General features: G+C 37.0%; 1 protein-coding gene across 1 annotated transcript in view; it reads left to right on the top strand.

Annotated features, from left to right (window-relative positions):
• Positions 1-8491: 8491 nt before the first annotated feature.
• The window catches only part of MTPN (myotrophin), a 61927-nt gene continuing 44044 nt past the window's right edge, over positions 8492-26374 (top strand). Inside the window, exon 1 of the mRNA XM_029233537.1 lies at positions 8492-8813. Within this exon, the coding sequence (XP_029089370.1) occupies positions 8742-8813 (72 nt within the window). The 5' untranslated portion in view covers positions 8492-8741. The remainder of the gene's footprint in view (positions 8814-26374) is intronic.

Raw genomic sequence — 26374 nt, 5'->3', positions numbered from 1 at the left:
AGGATGTCCACTGTCACCACTATTATTCAACACAATTTTGGAAGTCCTAGCCACATCAATCAGAGAAGAAAAAGAAATAAAAGGAATCCAAATTGGAAAAGAAGAAGTAAAACTGTCACTGTTTGTAGATGACATGATACTATACATAGAGAATCCTAAAGATGCCAACAGAAAACTACTAGAGCTAATCAATGAATTTGGTAAAGTTGCAGTATACAAAATTAAGGCACAGAAATCTCTTGCATTCCTATACACTAATGCTGAAAAATATGAAAGAGAAATTAAGGAAACACTCCCATTTACCATTGCAACAAAAAGAATAAAATACCTAGGAATAAAGCTACCTAGGGAGATGAAAGACCTGTATGCAGAAAACTATAAGACACTGATGAAAGAAATTAAAGATGATACCAACAGATGGAGAGATATACCATGTTCTTGGATTGGAAGAATCAATATTGTGAAAATGACTCTACTACCCAAAGCAATCTACAGATTCAATGCAATCCCTATCAAATTACCAATGGCATTTTTTATGCAACTAGAACAAAAAAATCTTAAAATTTGTATGGAGACCCAAAAGACCCTAAAAAGCCAAAGCAGTCTCGAGGGAAAAAAATGGAGCTGGAGGAATCAGACTCCCTGACTTCAGACTATATTACAAAGCTACAGTAATCAAGACAATATGGTACTGGCACAAAATCGGAAACATAGATCAATGGAACAAGATAGAAAGCCCAGAGATAAACCCACGCACCTATGGTCAACTAATCTATGACAAAGGAGGCAAGGATATACGATGGAGAAAAGACAGTCTCTTCAATAAGTGATGCTGGGAAAACTGGACAGCTACATGTAAAAGAATGAAGTTAGAACACTCCCTAACACCATTCGCAAAAATAAACTCAAAATGTATTAGAGATCTAAATGTAAGACCAGACACTGTAAAACTCTTAGAGGAAAACATAGGAATAACACTCTCTGACATAAATCACAGCAAGATCTTTTTTGATCCACCTCCTAGAGTAATGGAAATAAAAACAAAAATAAACAAATGGGACCTAATGAAACTTCAAAGCTTTTGCACAACAAAGGAAACCATAAACAAGACAAAAAGATAACCCTTAGAATGGGAGAAAATATTTGCAAACGAATCAACGGACAAAGGATTAATCTCCAAAATATATAAACAGCTCATGCAGGTCAATATTAAAAAAACAAACAACCCAATCCAAAAATGCGCAGAAGACCTAAATAGACATTTCTCCAAAGAAGACAGACAGATGGCCAAGGAACACATTAAAAGCTGCTCAACATCACTAATTATTAGAGAAATGCAAATCAAAACTACAATGAGGTATCACCTTACACCAGTTAGAATGGGCATCATCAGAAAATCTATAAACAAAAAATGCTGGAGAGGGTGTGGAGAAAAGGGAACCGTTTTGCACTGTTGGTGGGAATGTAAATTGATACAGCCACTATGGAGAACAGTATGGAGGTTCCTTAAAAAACTAAAAATAGAACTACCATATGATCCAGCAATCCCACTTCTGGGCATATACCCTGAGAAAACCATTACTCAAAAAGACACATTCACCGTAGTGTTCATTGCAGCACTATTTACAGGTCATGGAAGCAACCTAAATGCCCATCGACAGACAAATGGCAAAGAAGATGTGGCACATATATACAACGGAATGTTACTCAGCCATAAAAAGGAATGAAATTGGGTCATTTGTTGAGATGTGGATGGACCTAGAGACTGTCATACAGGGTGAAGTAAGTCAGAAAGAGAAAAACAAATATTGTATATCAATGCATATATGTGGAACCTAGAAAAATGGTACAGACAAACTGGTTTGCAGGGCAGAAATTGAGACACAGATGTAGAGAACAAACGTATGGACACCAAGCGGGGAAAGCCACGGGGGTTTAGGCGTGGTGGTGTGTTGAATTGGGCGATTGGAATTGACATCTATACACGGATGTGTATAAAATTGATGACTATTAAGAACCTGCTGTTTAAAAAGATAAATAAAATAAAATGAAAAAATTAAAAAAACCCAACTTACTGGGAACCACTTTAATCCACTCAGAGGTTTTAGTCATGAGTATGACAGTCATATCCTTGATTTGATCCTTGACACATGGATGAGTTCTAATCAGCCTTTGTTGCTCATCTCAGTTAAAGATGAGAATCATTTGTATCTTCCAACAGTGCAAGTCTCCAAATCTCTGGACTCTCTGTAATCTCCTCCATTTCTAGTTGCAAGCTCAACAACTATTTTCTGATTCATCTTTTCCTATAATAGCTTATGTAATCAATAATTACCAACATCCAAAGTACCTAACAAACATATACAGAACTTTCCATTCAATAGCAGCAGAATATGCATTGTTCTCAAGTATGCATGGAACATTTTTTAGGATAGATCATATGTTAGGCAATAAAACAAGCCTCAACAAATTCATGAAGATATAAATTATATCAAGTATCTTTTCCAACCACAGTGGCATGAAACTAGTAACAGGAGGAAAGCTGGAAAATTCACAAATATGTGGAAATTAAACAAAACATTTCTGAACAACCAGTGGGTCAAAGAAGAAATCAAAAGGGAAATTTAAAAATATCTTGAGACAAATGAAAGTGGAACACAACATACCACAACTTATGGGATATATCAAAAGCAGTTATAGTGGGAATGTTTACAGATATAAATCATACATCATGAAAAAAGGAAGATCTCAAACAAACTAGCATTATACCTCAAGGAACTAGAAAAGAACAAAATAAGCCCGAAGTTAGCAGAAGGAAAGAAATAATAAAGATTAGAGCAGAAATAAACTTAGAGAATAGGAAAACAATAGAAAAGATTAACAAAATAAGAGTTGGATATTTGAAAAGATAAACAATATTGACAAACCTTAGCTAGACTCAACAAGAAAAAAAAGAGAGAGGACTCAAATAAAATAGAAATGAATGAGGAGACATTACAGTAGATGCCATGGAAATATAAAGGATCATAAGAGACTGCTATGAGCAATTATATGCCTAGGTTGTTCTAGACAATCTAAAAGAAATAGATATGTTCCTAGAAACATATAACCTACCAAGACCAAATCATGAAAAAATAAAAAACCTAAGCAGACCAATAACAAGTAAGGAAGTAAGGAAATTGAATCAGTAATCAAAAATCTCCCAACAAAGAAAAGTCTAGGACCAGGTGGTTTCCATGGCAAATTCCACCAAACACTTAAAGAAGAATTAACACCAATCCTTTCAAACTCTTACCAAAAATTGAAAAAGAGGGAACACAATGGGGGAAACTGGTGGTGGGGGGTGGTGTGATGAATTGGGAGATTGGAATTGACATATATACACTAATATGTATAAAATGGATAACTAATAAGAACCTGCTGTATAAAAAAATAAAATAAAATTCAAAAAAAAAGAAAGTTCACCAAATCATCAGACTAGAAATGCATAAATGCCAGCTGGTAAAATGGCCATGCTGTAGCCAAGAAAAATGGGAAAGAACATTTGTTTTTCCCACAGATCCCCATCATTCAACAGCACCACCCTGTCACAGATCTCATAAACCTCCCAACACTCACTCTCACCCAATACTGACTCCAGAGACCCTCCCCCCATCACACACCCTACACACCCTCCCATCACTCCAAATTTCCCCATCATTCACCCTACGGATTCCCCCATCACTGACTCTAGAGACCTCCCATCACAGACCCCACAAATGCGCCATCACATACACACACACACACACACCCCTCAAAAAAAAAAAAGAAGAGGGAACACTCCCAAACTCATTTTACAAGGCCAGCATTACCCAGATACCAAAGCCAGATAAGGGAACTACAAGAAAAGAAAACTACAGGCCAATATCCCTGATGAATATAGATGTAAAAATTCTCAACAAAATATTAGCAAACTGATTCAACAACACATTAAAAGGATCATACACTATGGTCAAGTGGTATTTATCCCTGGGATGCAAGGATGGTTCAACATACACAAATCAATAAATGTGAAAAATCACATTAATAAAATGAAAGATAAAAATCATATGATCATCTCAATAGACACAGATGAAGCATTTGAAAAAATTTAACATTCTTTCATGATAAAATTCAAACAGGGTATCAGAGATGTCTGCATTCCCATGTTCATTGCAGCATTATTTACAATAGCCAAGAAATAGAATCCACCTAAGTGTCCTCTGACAGATGAATGGATTAAGAAAATGTGATATACTATACAGTGGGCCATGAAAAAAAGAAGGAAGTCCTGTCATTTGTGATAACGTGGATGAACCTTGAGGGCATTATGCTAAGTGAAATAAGTCAGACAAAGACAAACACTGTATGATCTCATTTACATGTGGAATCTAAAAAAACCCAAACTCACAGAAACAGAGAGTAGATTGGTGGTTACTAGGGGCTGCAAGGTGGGGGAAATGGGTGAAGGTGGTCAAAGGGTACAAAATTCCATTTACAAGATGAATAAGTTCTGGGGAATCTAATGTACAGCATGGTAACTGTACTTAACAATACTGCCTTGTATACTTGAAAGACGCTAAAAGTAAATCTTAAAAGTTCTCACCAAAAGAAAAAAAAAGTTACTATGAGGTGATGGATGTGATAACTATCCTTGTTGAGGTAATAATTTTGCAATACATACACATATCAAATCACCATGTGGTATATCTTACACTTATACAATGTTATATGTCAATTATATCACAGTAAAACTGGAAAGAAAGTAAATAAAAACGTGCCCGCCCTCCCCCTCCCCTTCCCCTCCACCCCAGGCAACACACAAAAATAGCTCCCAACACATGCCACCAGCTTTCCATTTCCCAGCCTCTTCCACTAGAGCTACAAGTATACAGGGTACGTTATCTGTCTTCCATGCATCACCATGCTATCACAGGAGATTGTTTTGCCAAATGTTTCACTCCTGTGAAAATGACTCACTACCTATATGGCTTCCAATATCACTTCCTTTGTTGCGTACTACCTAGGCCCTAAATCAATGCCATCTATTTAAGGTTTTTGTTCGAGTAACAGCTCACTTCTGACAATAATTTCTGTGTCAGTCAAGACTGACTCAGTGTTGCTGCAGTAATAAACACCACAATCTCAGTGGCTTGAAACAACAAAAGTTTAATTATTATTTTACTGGATATCCACTATGGGATGGAAGAGGAGTTCTGTTCATTGTAAGTTGCTCAGGAACCCAGGCTGACTGCAGCCACTGTTTTGAATATTGCTGGCTGCTGTGGGAGAGGGAATAAAGCACTCTGAAGCGTCTTGCATTGGCAAGCCTGGAAGTGACTCATGTTACTTCTGCTCATAACTAATAGGCCAGAATTAGTTACATGACATTATCCAACCACAAGGAAGCCAGCAAGAGCAATTCTCTCTTATGCCTAGGATGGCAGACAAAGGGAAATATCTGTTGGATACCTGCCAAAATAGGTAACAACAAGAAGAAACAATAGTGAAAATATTTATGATAAGTGAACTTAAAGAGGTTAAAAACAAAAAAAGTGGACTATATGGTAGACATGATTGAGGGACCTGTTTAAAGTGGATGGTCTGAGAGGCCTCTCTGAAGAGGTAACATTTGCACTGAGACCTCAGGAGTGAGCAAGAATTAAAAGAACATTCCAGACAAGAAGAAACAAGCATAACAGCCCTAGGGTAGAATAAGCTTGATTTTTTCTGAAACTGACAGAAGATGAGATCTATGGGAAACAAAGAAGCAATGGGGTGGGAGGGGAGTGTCATGAAATGGGAGAGACCATCAGGGTCAGATCACAGAGGGCCCTGAAGGCCATAGCAAATAATTTAGAATTTTATCCTAAAATGCAGTAGGAAGCCATTGAAAGGTCTAAAGATAAGAAATGCATGTTTGGGGCTTCCCTGGTGGCGCAATGGTTGAGAGTCCGCCTGCCGATGCAGGGAACACGGGTTCATGCCCCAGTCCGGGAAGATCCCACATGCCGCGGAGTGGCTAGGCCCGTGAGCCATGGCCGCTGAGCCTGCGCGTCCGGAGCCTGTGCTCCGCAACGGGAGAGGCCTCGACAGTGAGAGGCCCGCATACCGCAAAAAAAAAAAAAAGGTAACTGGCTATGTGGTGAATTAATTGGAAAAGGGTGAGAGTGAAAATGGGGAGACCAGCTGGAGACGACTGTATCAGTGCAGAGATGACAGGGCTGGGAAGGGTCTTGGGGGGCCAGCAAGCTGGGAAGATGGTGAGAAGTGAACAATTTAAGATATATTTTGAAGGACTTACTGATGGATGGAATAAGAGAAAGGTTGGGAACAGCAGGGGTTATATATGACTCCCATTGTCAAGGATGAACAAAGCAGGGCACTAGTTAAAGTGGTAAGGACAGATTTTTATCAGTAAGAAATATTGCTATAGGGAAAAAGTCCAACGTGAACTGAACAAAACTTCCATTTGTATAGAGATGAATAGGTGTTTTGAAGGGAGAATGAGGGAGGGGTGGTGGAGTGGGGGCTCTGTAGAGTCAGGGAAGTAAAAAATTACAAAAGATTAGTCAGTGTAAATGCGATTAGGCCAGCTGTGTCTGCTAGCGGCAATCATTGAAGTTAGGGTTCTACCCTCCTACACAGACTGGGGGAGAGAGGTCCCATCCTCAGGTGTTGACTGGAACAAACAGGGGCCTTGGCAGCCTTGAATTTTCTCATGCAGCCACTTTAAGGGGGACTGGCATTATTTTAGGATGTGGCCTTGAGCTGATAGGGCCTGTGTTCATGTTTATTCAAGTCTTTATAGACGAAGGTTGAGGCCTAGTCAAGAGGGCTCACAGAGGCCTGGATAGAGTTTGGTTTTAGTGACAAGGTGGTTGGTGGTGTCATTCACAGAGAAGGCATGGTCCAGGGGACAACTAGGTTTAGAATCTAGAAGAGACCAAATCCTATTTTGGACATGTTAAGTTTGAGACATTCAAATGGGTGAGAAGTTGAATATCAGAATGGATCACATAAGAGAAGTCTGGGCTAGAGACATAAACCAAGAGCTGTCAGCAGGATGTAACTCAAAGATCACACAGGTGGGAATTAGAAAAGAGATAGGAACTCCAGGATTTACCTAGCAAATTCATCCTTGAGATTTGTTCCCAGAAATGTATCATCATTAGGTATGTGAAGTTGCATTTCTGTCAGAAAGTAAAATTAACAGAATAACAATCAAGGTAGCTATTAAATATTTGGAGATTTTTCTTTTGATTTGAATCCTATCTCTATTTGCTAGTTCTAAATCACAGGCGTATATATATATATGCGCTTATTGAACACTACTGTCATATCCCTTTAACAAATATGGAAAACTGAACAGGGCAGGGTTAAATAACTTGCTTGTGGTGACACAAAATTAACAAAGGTTGGGTCCTGTATTCAAAACTAAGCATTCTGGTTCCAGTCTGTGTTCTGAACCCCTATTCTATATGGCAAGCCTAGTAAAGTAGTTTATCATTTATCCGTTTAGTGGGTCATAAATAATGGACTATACATATATATATAATAGTTCCAATAAGCATTTTTATTGGCTTTCTTTATGTTCATGTGTGCACGCCTGGGTCATTAGGGTTGAGGCACAATTCATTTGGTGGCTGTGCCCCAGGGTATTACAGCCAAACTCTAGGAAGAGTAGAACCGGTTTCACTAGAATGGTCCTGAAGCTTCAAAGCATTAAAAACAAACGAACAAAAAAATTAAAAAAACACAAATTGTACCGGTCAGTTAAGTTTGCTCTGCCCTATGGCATCAAACTGAATTCCTAGTCTCTGGATATCATTTGCTGGTCGGGGAGATGAGTAGAGTTTTTCCCTCCACAGAACATTACACGTAGTATTGGCACACTGAATTCACATTGTTGTCATAAGTATGGAAGCGTTCCTTGAGGGCAAGAATTGGTTTATGCCATCTTTTTTACTACAGCCTCTGTGCCTAGCAGAGTCTGACATGCAGTAGGAGCCTAAAGGATGCTTGACAGTAGAGGAAGGAAGGCAAGGAGCAAGGAAGCGAGGGAAGGAGAAAGAAAAGGAGGGGAGGAGGGAAAGAAAAGAGAAGGCAAGGAATTCAAATCAAACATTCCTACTGCACACTAGGAAGGTGAGCAACATGCCCTCCAAGGCTGTGGGTTTCTCTTAAGTTTTTCCCGCTTATGGGGCACAGAAACGTCCTGATCCCCTCTGGAATACCCTAAATCTCCCGCCACACACTTTCTGCCCTTCCTGACCTCCGACCCCCTTGTTTGGCCTCCCAGACCCGCCCACTCCTCCCCCAGCAATCTCCGCCAGCCGTCCCAGCCACTGCGCCTGCGCACGCGGGGCGCTCGGCCGCGGGCCGTCGGGGCGGGGTCCCGAGCGGGGCGTTCCGCCGACGGGAAGAGGAAGAGGAAGTTGGGGGAGGGCCCTAGCGGGGAGTGAACCGGAAGTGCAAGCGCTCCAGCTTCTCTTCGGCCAGGCGGAACCTTCTCAGCTGGGCCCGGTGGCCGCAAAAAACTTTCTTTCTCCCGCCCTAACGGTCGCCGCGGCCAACTGCCTCGCTCGCCTGCCAGCCTACCCCGCCTTCTCTTTGCTCCGGCTCCGCGCGGCCCTGTCTCCCGCTCGCCCGGCGGTATCCGCTTGCTGCTGCCACCGCCTCCTCGTTTTCTGCCTGGCTAGCCGGCCCGCCCCGCTGCAGTAATGTGCGACAAGGAGTTCATGTGGGCCCTGAAAAACGGAGACCTGGATGAGGTGAAAGACTATGTGGCCAAGGTACGTGGGGATGAGTGGAGTCGCGAGAGCACGGAGGTGGGATGGACGGGAGGCTGAGGAAGCTGCTGGGAGCTGGGCTGGCGGGGGCGGGGGTGGGGGAGACCTCCCGGGTGGAGGCGGCACCGAGAGAGCCGGGAGGCAGGGAGCGTCCAAACTGAAAGATGGGTCCACACAACGCGGTCGCGTTCTGTGTCAGGTAACTGCCGTGGTGACACTGTCAGGCTCTTCTTGCCTTCCCGACTTCTTGGGGGAGGGGAGAGTGGTGACCCGCTCTTTTAGAGTCACTTACGAGCCCTGATGACTTGAGTTCGGCCCTTTTCTACTCCAGAGTTACACTTAAATCTTTTTCTGGACGAGGTAATTCTCCATCTTGGACCTGCCCACTACTGAATGAAGTAACAAGTGATTAGGGTCAGAGGAACGTTTTCTTTAACTTTGGGCCTGTTATGAATTTAAAGTATTCATTGACCGTGAAAAAGAGTACCGAAAATAGCAGTAGTTAAAATTCTGAAACTTGGTATCACTTCACTGTGAAGTCGTTTAACTTTGGGTGTGGCCTTTTCCCTCTCCCCCGCTAAAACAAATAACTTCTTTGCTTCCAGTGGTAAGGTTGTCATTTAGCATCTGGGCGTCTTTAAGTTATCTGAGCAGTTTTCAAACAAGTGTGTGAACTTTGGTTACTCTGTCTTTCTCCTTGGTTCCATCAGAAATGCTTATATGTGTAATAAATAGTAAGGCAGTTTAGTCACAGTACTCTTGGGGGTAGAATCATGATGAAGAAAGCTAATCTCAAACCTAAACCCAGATGTGAATCCACGTTGTGATCAAGTGGTAAACTTAAAATTCCAAGCTGGCCTGCCTTTGGACCCTGAAATTGTGCATTGTGTAATTAGGAGAGAACTTACATGTGATTTTAGTATGGTGATCTAAAAAGAAATCTTTCAAAACAAAAGTATGACTTTATTACCTAAGCATGGAGCACATCTTGCTTCTAAAAAGTATGGCTTTATGACATGATCAGGGAGGGCATCTTGCTCACCTGCTAAAAGTGTAAGAAGCCAATCCAGATTTTAGTTCTTCAAAGGATATGACCACTGGTATGTTGCTATGTTTTTGCTTCAGAGTTCTGTTAGAAACAAGTAACCAGAAGCAGAGTTTCTTAAAACTTACAGGACTGTGCAAGGCAAGCTACTGATAGTTTTTACTCTGTTTAGTACCATTACAATTTAGACTTTTTGCATAGTCTGAAATCGGACTTTTTGGATGTTTCCCTTAAGATTAAAGGAAGGAAATTACTTGGAACACTTCAGTCCATGGTATGGTTCCAGTGGTGGGACACTGAAGTACTCTGGAAGTGAGTGGGCTTTTGTTTTTCTGTTAATGGTGGAACCTAGGTTATTTGATATTCTTGAGATATGAAAAGTTCTTAAGTACTGAGCTTGCAGCTATAAAAATAAGTTTATATAGTGTCTTCCTGTTATATTATTTAGTATCATCCTTGTGAGTCTTGTAAAGTAAGTCCTTTTATTAGTCCCATTTTACAGATAAGATTACTGAGATGCAGGGTACTTAAGAGGAAAAAAAAAATCCAAAGTTATAGAGAGAACAAACGAAGGCAGAACTAAACTGCTGACTCCCAAACTTAGACTCCTTAACTTCTCCATGCAGTCTCTCACAATCTAAACTGTAATTGTGAAAATTTATGATATCAAGATTTCTAGCAGGACATTCCCAAGGTCCACATCCAGGCAGATTATGCATAGTTTTCAATCACACAAAAACATTTTTGTAAAAATATGTGCCAATACCAATGGATTAATTTATTTTCAGTTAGTTTTTAAATTAGGTCATTCTATTCAGTTTGATTTTGATTTTTTCCCTATTACTACCATACTGCTTACTGTCATTAACAAAAAAAATGTGCATGAGAGGGAAGGATAGACAGTCAAAGCAAAGTAAAAGAAAGTATTAAGAACTGGTTTATCCAAAAAGGTTTGACTCTAAAGTAATTCTATGAACAGACCATTGAGCTTTTTCCTTTCTTAGTTTTTATTGGGTAACTTGAGTCTCTTCAAATATCTTTTGCTTTGTTAATGAAAAATAATAAAAAACAAAACAACCAAAAACTAGCACTCCATTTTTTTTCTGACTGAGCTCCCTTATTGTGCCTTTTCACATTTCAGGTCCTCATAACATGGTTTCTTCTGCTCAGCCTCTATCTTCCCTGCTTATTCACTGATTTACCTTTTTCATCCACCAATTTATGCACACATTATTATTCTCTAAGTTTATGTAATGTGCATTTATCTGAGTGTGTACAAAGAAAGTACGTAAAGAAACATTTGGACTTGTGTAGTTTTCCTTCTAAGGGGTGAGAATCTTTAAAAATACTCTTCTGAGTACTCCTGTGAATATCTCTCACATTGCTAACATTTAAGAATGGACCTGTGGGTGAAGCATTTTAGTATTTCCCTTTTTTAAAATTAATATTTTAAAAAACAATAATTGTATTTTTCTATCTGCTTCTGACTTCTATACAGAAATCTGGAGTATGGATAGGCATAAATTGTTGGTTTGGGGTAACTTCTTGAATTCTGAAAAATAAGTTCAGAGTTCCAAAATCATTGAAAATTGTTATGTTCCTAAATGGAAAAAGCAGCATATAAAGAAAAACTTAGATTACTCCATATTAAATATTCATCTGTGTCATTAAAACAATATCTGAAACAAATTGGTTTCTTGACTGGCCAAAAGACCATATTTACTTAATTCATCCATTTTTCTTGTGCACCTTTCAGGCCCCCAGCACTTTGCTAAACCTGGCATAATAGTGAAGAATTTGGACGCAATGCTCAGAAAACTCATATGTTTATATTAAGTAGACCTATGTGGAAAAGCGTTCATGGTTTTAAAGTAGCATGCAAAGTAAAATAACATCTCACTTTCGTAAGCAGTTTGTCCAATTGGAAAACAAGAGAAAGACGCAAAGTAAGATATTCATGAGCAGTAATAGTATTCACCCATTTTCAATCTGTATGATTCCTCTTGGTGCCTTATTTTTGCCTTCCATTTCTGCCTTTATGTTAATTTCTCCCATTGGAGTTAATTTGGCCCTCACTTGAGCTCCGGACTGCGTAATGGATAGCGCCATTCAGATAAATTCCAAATTGCGCTCACATTTTCTTCTCAAAAATTGTTTCTATTTCTCTTGTCCCCATTTTGACTAATGACATCATGACCCAATCATTTGCCCAAACTAGAAATTGGGGAATTTTCCCAAATTTCTGAGTGTTATCAGGACTCCCTTTCTTAGTCTCTCTCATCCATTCCTTATTCTACATTCTTATCATCACTACTTTAGATTAGTTGCTGCTGCTTAACCATCTGGACTGTATTTTCCTTGACTGTAGTCTCCCCCTCTTTCCTGATCAACTTGAACATCTCAGCTGGAGGGATCTCTCTCTAATACGAATCTGAGCATCTTATCTTTTTCAGCCAACCTTCTTCACTGCCCTTATACTTTTGTGATTCCCCATTATTTATTTTAAAAAAGGGCCAACTCCTCCTTGGTTTGGCGTACTAGATCGTGAAAATCTGGCCTATGCTTGCCTTTTTAAACTCTCTCTACACGCTCTCTGCTCCAGACCCTGCTAGGCTGTTTCTTACTTGTGTATCTTCACATGTGCTCTTTCATCCTCTTTGACCAAGTCAGCTCACCTCAGTCCCTAACTCCCAACCTGGTGAGCTATTTTTCCTCTTAGCTTAATATCATCTCTTCCAGAGAAGCATTTTGACTTCAAATGGAGTGCTGCTTCTTTTACAGTTTCACTTATCAAATTGCTGTGATTTTGTTTATATGTCTGTCTTTAATTAAAGGCTGTGAGCCTCTGGAGGATAGATACTATATCCTTTTTCATCTTTGTGTCTCCAGTATAGTGCCAAGGAATTTCACACATTAAAAGCATATGTTCCAAGTAAGAAATTCTTTTTATTCTTAACTTCACTATAGTTTCAACATCTTGCATTAGTTATATAATAATAATTACCATTGACAGGATGACTTATATTGCCAGGTACTAGAAAGCATTCTGTAAGATTTTTATGTAAATTTTCATTTGCCTTTTACCACAGCCTTTCAATATAGGTAATAGTATTCCCATTTTGAAGATGAGGAAATTGAAGCTTAGAGAAGTTAAGTAATTTAACAAGGTCACAAAATAAGTAGCACAACTGGGATTTAAACCCAGAGCTGTCTGAATCTACAGCCCATATATTTTTCACCAGATCAGTCTGCCTTGAAATGGTTACCTGGCTTCTTAGCTCACAGTTGCTTAGCATGAGCACATTAAGAAAATGAGAAAGGGGCTTGCAAGAGGCAAGCACAAGTTATCTCTGTGAATAAGGAATAGTAAAAGGGGTACAGTTTTTTAAATTTTCAACTGTTTAATTGTAAAATTGTTACATTTGGAAATAATTAGCATGGAGACACCGCTATAAACTTTTAAGTCTTGTCAGGTGCTGTCTTTCTCAAAGTGTCTGTAAAGAAACTGATTAATTGATTGATTGATTGAAAGCTTGTGGAAACTTTTTTGTATGTGTCGTCATGCATAATCTTATAATTTGTATTAATAATTACGATCCTGTACAGTACAGGAAAAGTTAAATTGTGTCTGTTTGCCTTAAGAAGAAACAAAAGTTAACTGAAGTATTGAGACTTCTATTCAGATTGGTTTAAATTAAACAAATGGCACTTTTTTCAAAAGATATGTTCTTAAAACTTTATATATTTGAGTACTGTGATGCCATGTACAGGTATAATTTCATTTATTTATCACATCAACCCATGAACATAGTTAATATTGTTAACCCAATTTTAGAGATTTTAGAGATGAAGAAATAGAGGCAAAGATTAAATAACTTGCCCAAGGTCATAAAGCTCTTGAGTAATGAAGCTGAGATTTGAACTTAGTCTAGAGCTCTGACTTCAAAGCTCCTTGCTATTTATGTCAGCATACCATTGACTTTCATTTCTCAATAATGCTAGGTAACTCAGGGAGTACTGTATTATTGAGTAAGTATTAAAAATAATCACAGCAGGATGGTAATTATCCATTGAGACTACTTAGAGGTGAGCTTTGTGATTAGTTTTGAGGATCCAACTCTCTTAGAGGTGAATGCATGTGAGTTATATTGATAAGTAGTACCTTAGAATCTACAGTAGGTCTGATATATATACTCTCTTGTTTACATGTGCTTCTGTTTCACTTACTGTGAAATACTATACATCAGGCCTCTAACTTCCCTTTCTCTGTGGTTTCCTTTCCCTCTCCAGCCCCCAATCTCATTACACCTGCCTTTGACACTCTGGTATGTTTGAAAAGCAACAATAGTTCACCTTGTGAGAGAAAATGATCTCTTGAACCTGAGAGAAAAGTATCAACTCTAATCTTTAGAAATTGCATGACTTATTGGGATCACTTTTCACTTTCCTAATAAAATAGGCAATTGAAAAGAGGTCCTGATTCACACTATCTTGCATGTATCAGTTTTATGCAGTTTCCTTTTTTGTTTCTTTTTGTTTGTTTGCTTCTTTTTTAAATTATCAGTTTCTTTCTTATAAAAATTTGTCACTGTGTTATGCCCTTTCTGCAGCAGGGCTTGTGACCCAGTCAGAAAGCCAGTAGGTCAGCTTGTATAAGGTGCCCTCAGTAGATACAGAAAGTTTAGTATAGATACTTTTCTATTAGTCTTTTACTTTGAATTTAAAATAATGCAAGATCTTTTTAACATTGGAAGACAGGTTTTCACTCAGATGTCCATATGTAGTGTTTTGAGATTTTAAACATTATCAAACTAGGGCAAACAATTTAAAGTGTAATATGTTAAAGCTGATTTAAATTTTAAAATGATATATGCTTATTATTTAAGAGATAAAGCTGTATTGATAGAATAAAGTGCAACAAAGGGTCCCATTGCCCATTATCCCTACCCAGGTGGTTTTTTTAATTTAAAATATAGATTTTATTAGGTATTTTTAAGACAGAAAAGTATTTAAAAAGGCAAAAATTGGCGCACAATTCTATTCTGTAGATAATTCCTATTAACTTTAAAAAGTGACATTAACTCGGGAACAGATTAGAAAATGCAAGACCTGTGGCTCTCTGCCCCAGTCCCTGTGAACAAAGTTAACCACACTTAACAGGTTCACATAATTAATTCCAGAGAAACATTGGAAAACCCGCTTATTCATCCATTTCCCCACTTAAAAATAATTCTGTACACACTTCTGCACTTTGCTTATTTTAATTCCTTAATAGTTTATTTTAGATTCTACATTGAAATTTATTCATCCCCCTGCCTTTTTAAATGGTGCATACCTCCATTTTATGGATATACCATAATTTATTTAACTAATGCTCCATGATAAACATCTTTTTCCAGCGTATGTTATCATGATTACCTTTGTACATATGCTTGACAGCTTCTCAGGCTATATCTGGATGACCCTCCCGATGAATTTTATCAACTTAGACACACATCAGTAGCACTTGAGACTGATCATTCCCTAAGACATTGCATTTTTGCCATTTGAATAGGTGATTTGCATTTCTTTAATGAGGAAATCAAACATCAGAACTTTATTAGCATTTGTATTCATTTCCTCAGATTTCTTGTTTATATCTTTTGTTCATTTTTCTAGTAGGTAATTGGTCTGTTTTTTATTGATTTGTATGAGCCCTTTATAAATTAAGGAAGTTAGTTTTTTGGGTTTGTTTGTTTATTTATGGCTGCGTTGGGTTGGGTCTTCCTTGCTGCGTGTGGGCTTTCTCTAGTTGCGGGAAGTGGAGGGGGGGCTACTCTTCATTGAGGTGTGCATGCTTCTCATTGCGGTGGGTTCTCTTGTTGCGGAGCACGGGCTCTAGGCGCGCAGGCTTCAGTAGTTGCGGCATGTAGGCTCAGTAGTTGCGGTGCACAGGCTTAGTTGCTCCGCGGCATGTGGTATCTTCCCTGACCAGAGCTCAAATCTGTGTCCACTGCATTGGCAGGCAGATTCTTAACCACTGCACCACTGGGGAAGTCCAGGAAGTTAGTTTTTTTATCATATGTTTTGCAAATATTTTTTCCAGTTTGTTTCTTGGCTTCATTTTTTTGGTTGTTGTTTACAACAGTCTTTACTTTTTATGTGGTTAAGTATATCCCTTTTTCCCCCTTTTGTGACTTGGATTTTGTGTCCTATTTAAAGAGGCCTGTTTATTCTCCTCTGTCAGATTATGAATAAATTTGGTCTTTCTTCCAGAACTTCTGTTTTTCATTTTTTTGCATTTTAGGCATTTGATCCTTCTGTTACTTATTTTGAAGTAAGGCGTGAAATAGGAATATAGTTTGTGTATTTTTTTAACAGTTTCTACATTTATTGTAATTCCTCTTTACCTACTAATCTGAACTATTTATCATAAAGAAAATTCCAATATGTGTTTGGATTTCTTGCTCTTTTTCTATCCATACTAAACTGTTTCAATGGTAGTTTCATAATATGTTTTAGTATGGGATAGAGCCACTTTCTCTCTTATATTCTCTTTAGAATTTTTGCAGGAGGGTTCCTATAAGGATTTTTCCTTTTTTCTATCATTTCAGGGAAACAAGGAGCATTTTTGGAACCTACCTCACATTCAACCCATATGACTTCATAAACATTAAACTTTTTTTTTTTTCTGGCTCGCTGGCAGCATGTGAAGACATGATGCTTTAGATTTTAATTCTTTATGAAGTATCTTAAGATAGGAGGATATGGTACAGTAAAGCAATATTCTGTGTCAAAGTATTTGAAACAATAAAGTTGTGCTTAGGTCATCAAATCACAGCTGAATTGATAATTAAGAATTACTTTATGGTACTACATCAAAAGCCACCTTGTAATGAGAAATATGGCTGAAAGTAATTTTTTTGCAACTTGATTTATTTTTTTAGTCCAGAAACCATTACAAGGGTGTAGAGGACCTGTGATTAATGAAAGCAGTGAGAGAAGAAACAAAAACATAAGCTGACCCAAGAAAATGAAGAGAAAAGAGTCACATTATCTTAAAGTTCCACAGAACCATACAATAATTAATATGTATAAATGTAACCTTGAGCTTCAAGAAAAGTTAAAATTTGATCTACTTTTATCTAAACAGAGATATGTATGATATATTTTGGAAAGATTTCTATTTGACCATATAAAGTAATGAATATTTTGATACTTGGGTCTAAATTCTTGGCCCTCTGAAAAATTTAGATATCAGAAAAAGGTAGATAATAAACATATTACCCATAGCATAATAAAAACCATAGTAGCAAATTCCCTGTCCTTAGGGAATTTGGAATTTTGTGATTGGTTTAACTATGATTGAATGTATTGGCTTTGCAATTAAATCCTCCAGCTGTGGCTCTCTTACTAACTGGGTCACTTTGAATGAGTTAGCTAACTGCTCAGAACTTGAGTTTCCTCAATTGGGGAAAATGGGGATAATGATACCTACCTAATATATGTAAACTGTATACTATTTTCCCTGCCATATGGTGAGTGCCAATAAATGTTAACCATTGTGATTAATAATAATAACCAGAAATTTGTCTAGTAGCAAAACTACTTAAAGATCATTTAGTCCGTTTCCCTTATTTTGTAGATGAGGAAAAATCAGATGTTAAAGGACTTGACCCAGATTATACTGCTAATTAGGATTAGGAGTTTAATTCACTTTTCCTGACCTGAACAGGTGCCTTTTTCACCACACTACAGTGTTTTCTAATGAAGTGCTTTATACTAGCTGTTACCTCTGTTGGAATATTCTTTTTTTGCCCCACCCCATTTGCTTGGTAAATTTCTGGTTATTTTAAAGTGTTTGTTCTGCATAGCATTCCCTGACTGTAGTTAATCCCTCGTTTATGCCAACATGGTATCTAATATAGAGCTTTCTTATTATATTATGTTTTAGTGTAGTTTCTTAAACTTGAGAGCTATGGGCTCCTGACTTGACTGACAAGTCCCTGGACTTGAGTTTGAAAAACTGAGTGGCTTAAGAAACTCAAATCTTGCTCTGTGAAATATGTCTTTAAGTTTTGAATGTTGAAAAAGAGTTTTGTCTTAATGGCTGGTTAAAAAAACAAAGGTGAATGTATAGGAGTATATCACTTATTATTTAAGTATTTGAATAGGTATTTGAGCACACAGAGACTCCCCCTCAAAATATTTCTGCAAATCTTGATTTAAGATACGGTGTTTGTAGAGGGGGGGTTGTTTTCTTGGGGGTGGGGCTTCCCAGCCTTTGAAGCCCCTTCCTGTGTTTGAGGAGTTCCCTGCTATATAGTATGAATCTTGGTGAAGTGCAAGCCCTGGCTCCCACTACACAAAAGCAAAAAAGGACAAATAAATTGCTTTCTTGTGCCCAAACTTTAGGAAATTGGCTCATAGCCCAAACATGACTAATTGGATGCTTTTATCTGGAGCCTGTGTGGGCACAGTAAAAGATGTAGTGGCAGCAATAAAGCATCCAGTTTCCAAAAGGAGAAGTAGTGACATCTCTTCTGTACTCAGGTGGTTCATGTCACAGATTTTGATTTTTATTTCTTGCCTTTAAGCCTTCTCGCTCAGTTCCTGCCCATTTACTGAGTGGGGTTCTTCAAACTTCCCAGCAATTCTGAGAACTACTTTTAATACCTGTTTAATGCATTACATTTCTGTTGATCAGTATGAATTGGTTTCTGTTGCTTGCAGTTAAGAACCCCATATTAATTTTTACCTGCCTGTCCCCTGTTGAGCTATGAATTTTTTAGAAGGTATCTTTGTATTACCAATCTTTATCACATTGTCTTTTATCCACCTATATAGTTTAGTTAAATTTGAGTTGAAGCCATATCTCTAGGAATTAACCCTTCCTTGCTTTGTTGTTTTCAAAGTTGTTTTACCACATACCTCTTTAAAACAGATGTTCTTAGTGTAAATGATATTCCTGCATTTCCTCACTTAAAAATAGCTCAGTTTTCAAACTTTGTTCACTTTTTCCTCACTACTGTAATAGTTGTGAAATACAGTAATAGTGATAGCAGTTGTATAAATATAACACAAACTTCCACTTGTAACCTCTCGTGGCCATCATTTTAGAATTTCAGTTAAGAATTTTTAAATTCTTAATTTCATTGCAGCAGTATTTACAGTAGCCAAGATATGGAAGCAACCTAAATGTCCGTCAGTAGATGAATGGATAAAGATGTGGTGTATGTATATACAGTGGAATATTACTCAGCCATAAAAAAGAATGAAATCTTGTCATTTGCTACATGGATGGGCATCAAGGGTATTATGATAAATGAAATAAGTCAGAGAAAGACAAATACTGTATGATTTTCACGTATATGTGGAATCTAAAAACCAAAATAAGTGAACAAACATAACAAAACAGAAATGGATGCATAGATACAGAGAATGAACAGGTGGTTGCCAGAGGGGAGGAGAATGGGAGGGGTGAGTGAAATAGGACATTAAGAGTTATAAACTTCCAGTTACAAAATAAATGAGTCACAGGAATGAAATGTACAGTGTGGGGAATATAGTTAATAATATTGTAATAACTTTGTATGGTGACAGATGGTAACTATTATGATGATCATTTTGAAATGTATAGAAATATCAAATCACTATGATGTGCACCTGGAACTAACATAGTGTTGTAGGTCGTTTATACTTCAATTAAAAAAAAATAAGATTACATATATGAAAAGTGCTTTGAATAAAAACATGTGAAAATACTGTTAATCACTGAGGAAAATACTAAAATCTATAAATGTCTTAAATGTAAATGTTTCCATTTTATTTACTATATATATTAATAATTGCCTTAAATTGTCATTTAATCCCAATATAACTTAAATTGTTAAAAAAAAAAAAAAAAGAGGATTTCCCTGGTGGTGCAGTAGTTAAGAATCCACCTGCCAACGCAGGGGACATGGGTTTGATCCCTGGTCCAGGAAGATCCCACATGGCACAGAGCAACTAAGCCTGTGTGCCACAACTACTGAGCCTGCGCTCTAGAGCCTGCAAGCCACAGCTACTGAGCCTGTGTGCCACAACTACTGAAGCCCGCGTGCCTAGAGCCCGTGCTCCACAACAGGAGAAGCCACCACAGTGAGAAGCCCATGCCCTGCAACGAAGAGGAGCCCCCGCTCGCCGCAACTAGAGAAAGCCCGCGCACAGCAATGAAGACCCAATGCAGCCAAAAATAAATAAATTAAAAAAAAAAAACCCTCAGCTTTCTCATCTGAAAATAAGGATTACAAACCCAATTCACATGTTTTAGCCATAAATTTTATGCAAAAATTTTACCCAATTTTTAAAAGAGATAATTAATGTAAAATTTAACAAAGCAGTGCCTAAGATATTGTAACTGTGTAGTAAATATTTGCTATTTGTGTTGTTTTTATTTAGACCCTTTCCTAAGAGGAGGCTTAGAGACATCAAGGCTCTCTTACAGCCTGGACTTTGTAAGCCATACAGTCTCTATCACAACTGTTCATCTCTGCTGTTGTTAAAAAGCAGCATAGATGTTATGTAAACAAATGAGCATGTCTGTGTTCCAATAAAACTTTATTTACAAAAATAGGCAGCAGACGAGGTTTGGTCCCACTGGTCATAGTTTACTCACTCCTGCATAACATTGAAGTTACAAAAACCAGGTTGTCCGAAAAACTGAATTTCATTTCTTTCCCCTTGAGTTTTTGAAATCTAAAATAATTAAAATATATGATCAAATATAAAACTTATTTTCGGGATCAGCCTTTCCAAAAATATGATCTTTATGGTTTAAAGGTATTGAACTGTGAGGAAAAGCAAGGCATGGAAAGCCATGTACAGATAGGGGGAAGAGAGAAGAGAGGCTGAATGAAATTCTTTAAAAGAAAAAGTATAGTGTTTCTACAGTAAATTTGAACCTTTAGGCAAGAGGCCTAAAATTATTCTGAAAATTAGGAATCATTACTTATAAACATGCAAAGAGAAACTAGATCTTTAAACTGTGAAAGGGAATTTTACAAAATCTTCTCAGCTATCAAAGGTCATCCATCACCAAAAACGTGCCAGAATTCTTCTCTTTCCGGCCCTAGTGCCAGTCGCGTGACCTGGCTTGATTTCCAACTCTAGGAGTGAAAGAGAAGGCTAGTTAGCACAGTTCTCACTGGTTCATTCACAGTTCATTCATCAAATATCATTTGAGACCTACAGTGCTGGCCAGTGTATTCAATAACTCTTCTGAGGATGAGTTTTCTTTGGTAGGTTCAGATAAAAGGGTGTACAGGACAAACAACAAATAAGATAGATAGTTGTATGGGTTCCCAATAAATTATTTCCCTATTTAATACGTGACATATGAAAAGAACTTAGAAAGCAACTATACAAACGTGTTAAGAAAACATACAACTGTATAAAAAAAATAGATTGCTGTAAGAGCCAAGAAATCATATTTGGTTGCAATATAGAGGAGAATGAATGCTGTAGAACATCACATTCAGAATGGAAGATAACGAGAACAGAATGCCTTCCCTTTGAGTACTCACTCTATGCCAGGTATGGTCCCACGTAATAAATATACATACAGATATGTATGAAATTTAATCCTCACATCTACCCAGGTAGGCCTTATCTCCATTTTATAGTTAGGGAAATGGAAATGAAGTAACTTGCCTGCAATCCTACAACTAATGATCGGAAGGATTGGATTTGATCTGATTCGTTCTAGAAGAGTATTCTTTCCACATCATTTGTAATGAAATGTTTCAGAACTCCATGTGAAATACTAGATGGAAAAAAAATCAAGATTAAGTATTACAGTAGGTAAAACATTGAGATCAAACCAGCAGAAGATAGGGAAGAACATACAAGTTTGAACTGATAAATAGAAATACAGTTTTCAGAAAAAAGACCCCAGATTGGAAATAGACGGTCCCTATACTTCTATTCAAAATTAATAAACCCAAATGAAGAGCAAGATACATGCTGGCTAAAATGATTAACTATGAAATTTTTTTTTTTTTAGTCTGTAAGCTTCTGGGCAAAATAATAAATTAATTTCCAAGGGGTTAAAATCATCTTACCTTTAGATTATTTTCTATGATGGTACTGGAAAACAGTGAAATAAGCAGTTCTGTCAGGAATAAAAGATGAAGAAATATATTTAAGTTGTCATTCGTGTATGATGGTGACAAAAAACAATCTTAAGAAAATATATAATCCCCTTCCCACTCAGCAGATTTCTACAGAGATCATGCCTGAAATTTTAGGGACTGAATTTTTTTTTCTCTTCCCTTTCTTCTCTCTTGCCCTGTCCTTTCCTCCCTTTCTCCCTCTCTCTCCTTATCATGGGATTATTTACAGATACAGCCTTTAAGAATATAAACCATTGGAACAGAGTACAAGGGATTTCCCAGGCTACATAATATTTTTAGGAATTTATTCCAATTATGGAGCCATGAATTAGTTTCTTGAAAATGAAGCTACTTTTTGATCATATTAATCTTTTTCCACATTGAGATACTGCTATAATGTTTTGGATGGATTTTCTTAATTTTGGTAGTCTTTCTTCATATAGAAATATATATTTTGTTAAATTAAAACTGTCATTTTATACCACCAGTAAAAATTTTAATACTTCACTGTTTTCAATTAGAAAATGTCTAATTGCTTTTAAACCTTTCAAAGAAGAAAAGTGTGCTTTTAATAAGTAAATCAACTATATAAAACTAATTTAAGTGCCTGAAGTAGTCATTTTGAAAGAAAAAAAAAAACTTGAAAGTTCCAGATAGATGTATAGATGGTATATATGGTAACATACCATAAGATTTGGGACCTTAATTATTGCAGGCTTCCATTTTAAAACGTTTTTTTGTTAGTAAGAAAGAAAGATGCTTAACACTTTTATGGATTAAAAATACTTATAAAGACTTACACATTTGCACTTAACATGTTTTCTGGTGCCCATTTTATTTCTTTGCCTTCTGTTCTGTGTGATGCTGCTAATAAGTAAATTAATGAAAATGAACCTATAATTTGAATACATACTTTCAGAACCTTGAATAGTCCTAGGTTAAGAGTCCCAGAGACAGAGATACGTAATTATTTGTAAAATGGTGTTAACACAGGACTTCGGTTTATTTTGTAGTTCTCATCCTTAAACAAGGTATATGTGTTTTGTTTGTTTTTTACTGCAAACAGCTTTTTTCTTTTTGGCCAGATTCTCAGCCGTCACAACCATTGAAGTGTGTCAAAATTACTACCACTCATAGTAATTTTGTCAGTGAAAATAACCCTCAATTGGGAACATATCTGAGGTGACTCATCTGTTGGATATTAGAAGTTGATCGCTTTGGTCAGGATCAGCCTAGTATGGATTTTTAACTAGTAATAAGAAACTATTGTTTAAAACATTTAAAGTGCTTTATGAAGCTGTATCTTCATATATTACATTTATTAAAGAGATGCTCATTAAATGATTATTTGTTATGGGTATCATTGTTCATTACTTTGAAATGCGTTCATATTTATAACATTGAGAGTTCGATGCATTTGGTGTGACAGAACTTTACTGTTAACTTTGTAGAAACTATGTAGACTAAGAGCAAGCTGATTTTATTTTATACTCTTCTCAGACTTTCTACCTTTCTGTTGTGCCATGTATCTATATTCTGTATCGTAAAGTTTCATATAATATTATCTGCAACTCTGGTACTGGTATTTATAACTCTGGTACTGGTTTTACCCACTAATGTCACCGATGCAGTAATATATGATTTTTCTTGGCAAAGTAATATCCTAAGGTAAGGACTTTTAACCTTGAGTGGCAGGGGAGGGAGGAGGACAGAGGGAGGGTCATAGGAAAGGAAGGTCCATAGCATTCATCCAGTTCCCAAAAGGATCTGTCATCATAAAAATACTAAAAAAGAAAAACAAAACAAAAAAAACCTAAACACCCGAGTCTTACAGTCTTTGAATTCTAAGTGGGGACAGGTAATACTTAGCTGTAACTGAATTACTAGGGACATTGACTCAACTGTATAGAATTTGTTAAATTTAATAGTTTTGCTACATCCTACAATCAGTCAGGTGTCCAGTATTAATTTACGTGCTGCACTACAAAATGGTCACACGTATGCTAATTTAATCTACTCTTTGCTAAGTAGCTTTTGAGGACACTGGTTTCTTGTGACAGTAGAGTATGTACTTATGCCTTAGAGCTCAGTTGCAGCAACATGTACATATCTTAAAGATCAAAGGAAGAGAATTAGTCGTTTCTTTTCACCTGAAGAAAAGCCTAAAAAAGTAGGAAAAGCCTAAAATAGTAGTTCTCTGCAGGAGCCAGATAACCATTTCATTTAGAAATATTTTAAAGAACACTATCCCATCCGAATGTTTATTATTCAAATGAACCTCATCCTGTGTAGTAGAGGCCTATAAGAAGTACTGGATCTATAGTAACTATCTCCACCAAACTATACTTTTGAGATGCATTTTAAAAATGTTGCTATTAAGGATAGGAAATCTGAAACTATTAAAAATATGTTTTTATTCCATATTAAAGCCATGTAGGAGAGTGGGGAAGGCAAAGATTGAGAAAAACTAGGGGAAATCTAGTGAAAGGAAGAGTTAGACATCTAAAAATATAGAAATACTAAGTAAACTAGACTGTTGCTGATTTACTCTGTATTTGGATTGTGGGTGTTAGAGCTAGAACACTTCCTGTCATAAAGCCCCTTGAAATTTCTTTACTGGTGTACCTAACCTATTACCCTTTGTTTGCCTTAAACTTCTAGTAGCTGCACTTGCAATGAAGTAGTAACAGCAGCCTACCAGAAGAAAATTTGCTCTCTGGACCATATAAGTGATTAGACTAGTAATATCCATAGAACACGGATAAAGCAAACCAGAGACCTAATTTTTTTTTCTTTTCTATTGAAGTATAGTTGATTTACAATGTTGTTTTAGTTTCAGGTGTACAGCAAAGTGAATCAGTTTATATATATATATATATATATATAAATTTTTTTTCAGTTCTTTTCCATTATAGGTTATTATAAGATATTGAATATAGTTCCTTGTGCTATACAGTAAATCCTTGTTGTTTATTTTATATATGGTAGTGTGAATATGTTAATCCCATACTCCTAATTTATCCCTAACCCCCCTTCCCCTTTGGTAACCATAAGCTTGTTTTCTATGACTAGAGTCCTAATTTTTGCACTGTGCTATGAAATAACAATAATCACAATATCCCAGTGGCCACTGTTTAATGTGAGGTTGTTTACTGAGTGCTTGGTCTACATTTTTTTGTTTAATTGTCAGAAAATTTTGTTTTAAAAAAGACCATAAAAGACTTTTTGCAGATGAGGTAAATGAGACTTGAAGAAATTCAAGTAACTTGCCCAGGGTAACTAAGCTAGTAAATGGCAGAGCCAGAATTTATTTCTGGATCTATTAGATTCCAGAGAGCACTCTTGTTCCATTACAGGAACATGAGTATTATTATTTTTTTTAATTAAGGAGGAAGAGGAAGAATGGAGTTTGAAGTTTTGTTTGACTTAGCACAAACTGTTGTCTAAAGAGAAACTTTTAGAACCACAGTGACCGTAGTCCAGCTCTGTTACAGGCCATTACTTGACCTGATGAACTTTGCCTGTTTTGTTCACTTCTGTATTTCTACCACTTAGAATAATGTATAGCTCATAGTGGGAGCTCATAAATATTTGTTGAATGAATGAAGGAATGACTAAATAAATGACTAGTGAATGAAAAACTCTTTAAAGCTTCAAGGTCTTATGAAAGATCTACAGCTGTGTATACCAGGGTAAGAGGAGTTTATGTAGAAAGAGCTTGCAGCTATTCTCTATCCAGAAGGCAAAATCAAGATCAGATTAAGGAATATCAGGTCAAGGTGAAAGTCATTGGTAAAATTTAGAGTCTAAATGACAGGAAAAGAAGAGCATCCAAAGTCTGAATAGGAAAGAGGGCATTAGCAGAGTCCAAGTGAACCAATTCACCTCCTTGACGTTAGCAAACTGGCAGATAGGGTGTCTGAATGGGGAGGGGCGGGGGGAGTAACATCCTTATAGGATTTAACTCTTGCCACCCAGTGCATTAGGGGGGTTCTGTGTTCTTTGATACTTTTAACTACTTCTAAGGTGTAAGTAAGACAAAGGACGAGGAGATCAAATAAAAAAGATGCCAGGCCGCTTTGACTTAATCGTGTAAAAAAGTGGTTCAGCATTTCAAGCTTCATAATTAAATAATAATTTAAGTCCTTGTAAGACTTCTTTACCTTTGGCACAGAATGTCGCTCATTGTTTTCCCCTAATTTGTTATTCAAGAGGAAACAGTCAAATTGCTACACAAGATCACCAAAGCCAGGTATTAGTTTGCCAGTTTTGTTTAAAATGAAAAGTGAATTGAGCAAGTACTTTGGCTCCTAGACTTTGATTCAAAATATTAAGACTTTTTTTTTTAATTAGCGTGGAGATTTTCTGCAGTTAGTGCTGTAATTGCT

This window comes from Monodon monoceros, unplaced genomic scaffold (genome assembly GCF_005190385.1).
Source record: "Monodon monoceros isolate NGI ecotype Baffin Bay Population unplaced genomic scaffold, NGI_Narwhal_1 Super_Scaffold_2, whole genome shotgun sequence".
NCBI classification, from domain to species: domain Eukaryota; kingdom Metazoa; phylum Chordata; class Mammalia; order Artiodactyla; family Monodontidae; genus Monodon; species Monodon monoceros.
The sequence above is the reverse complement of the archived record's forward strand: the minus strand, read 5'-3'. Positions and strand labels throughout refer to the sequence as shown.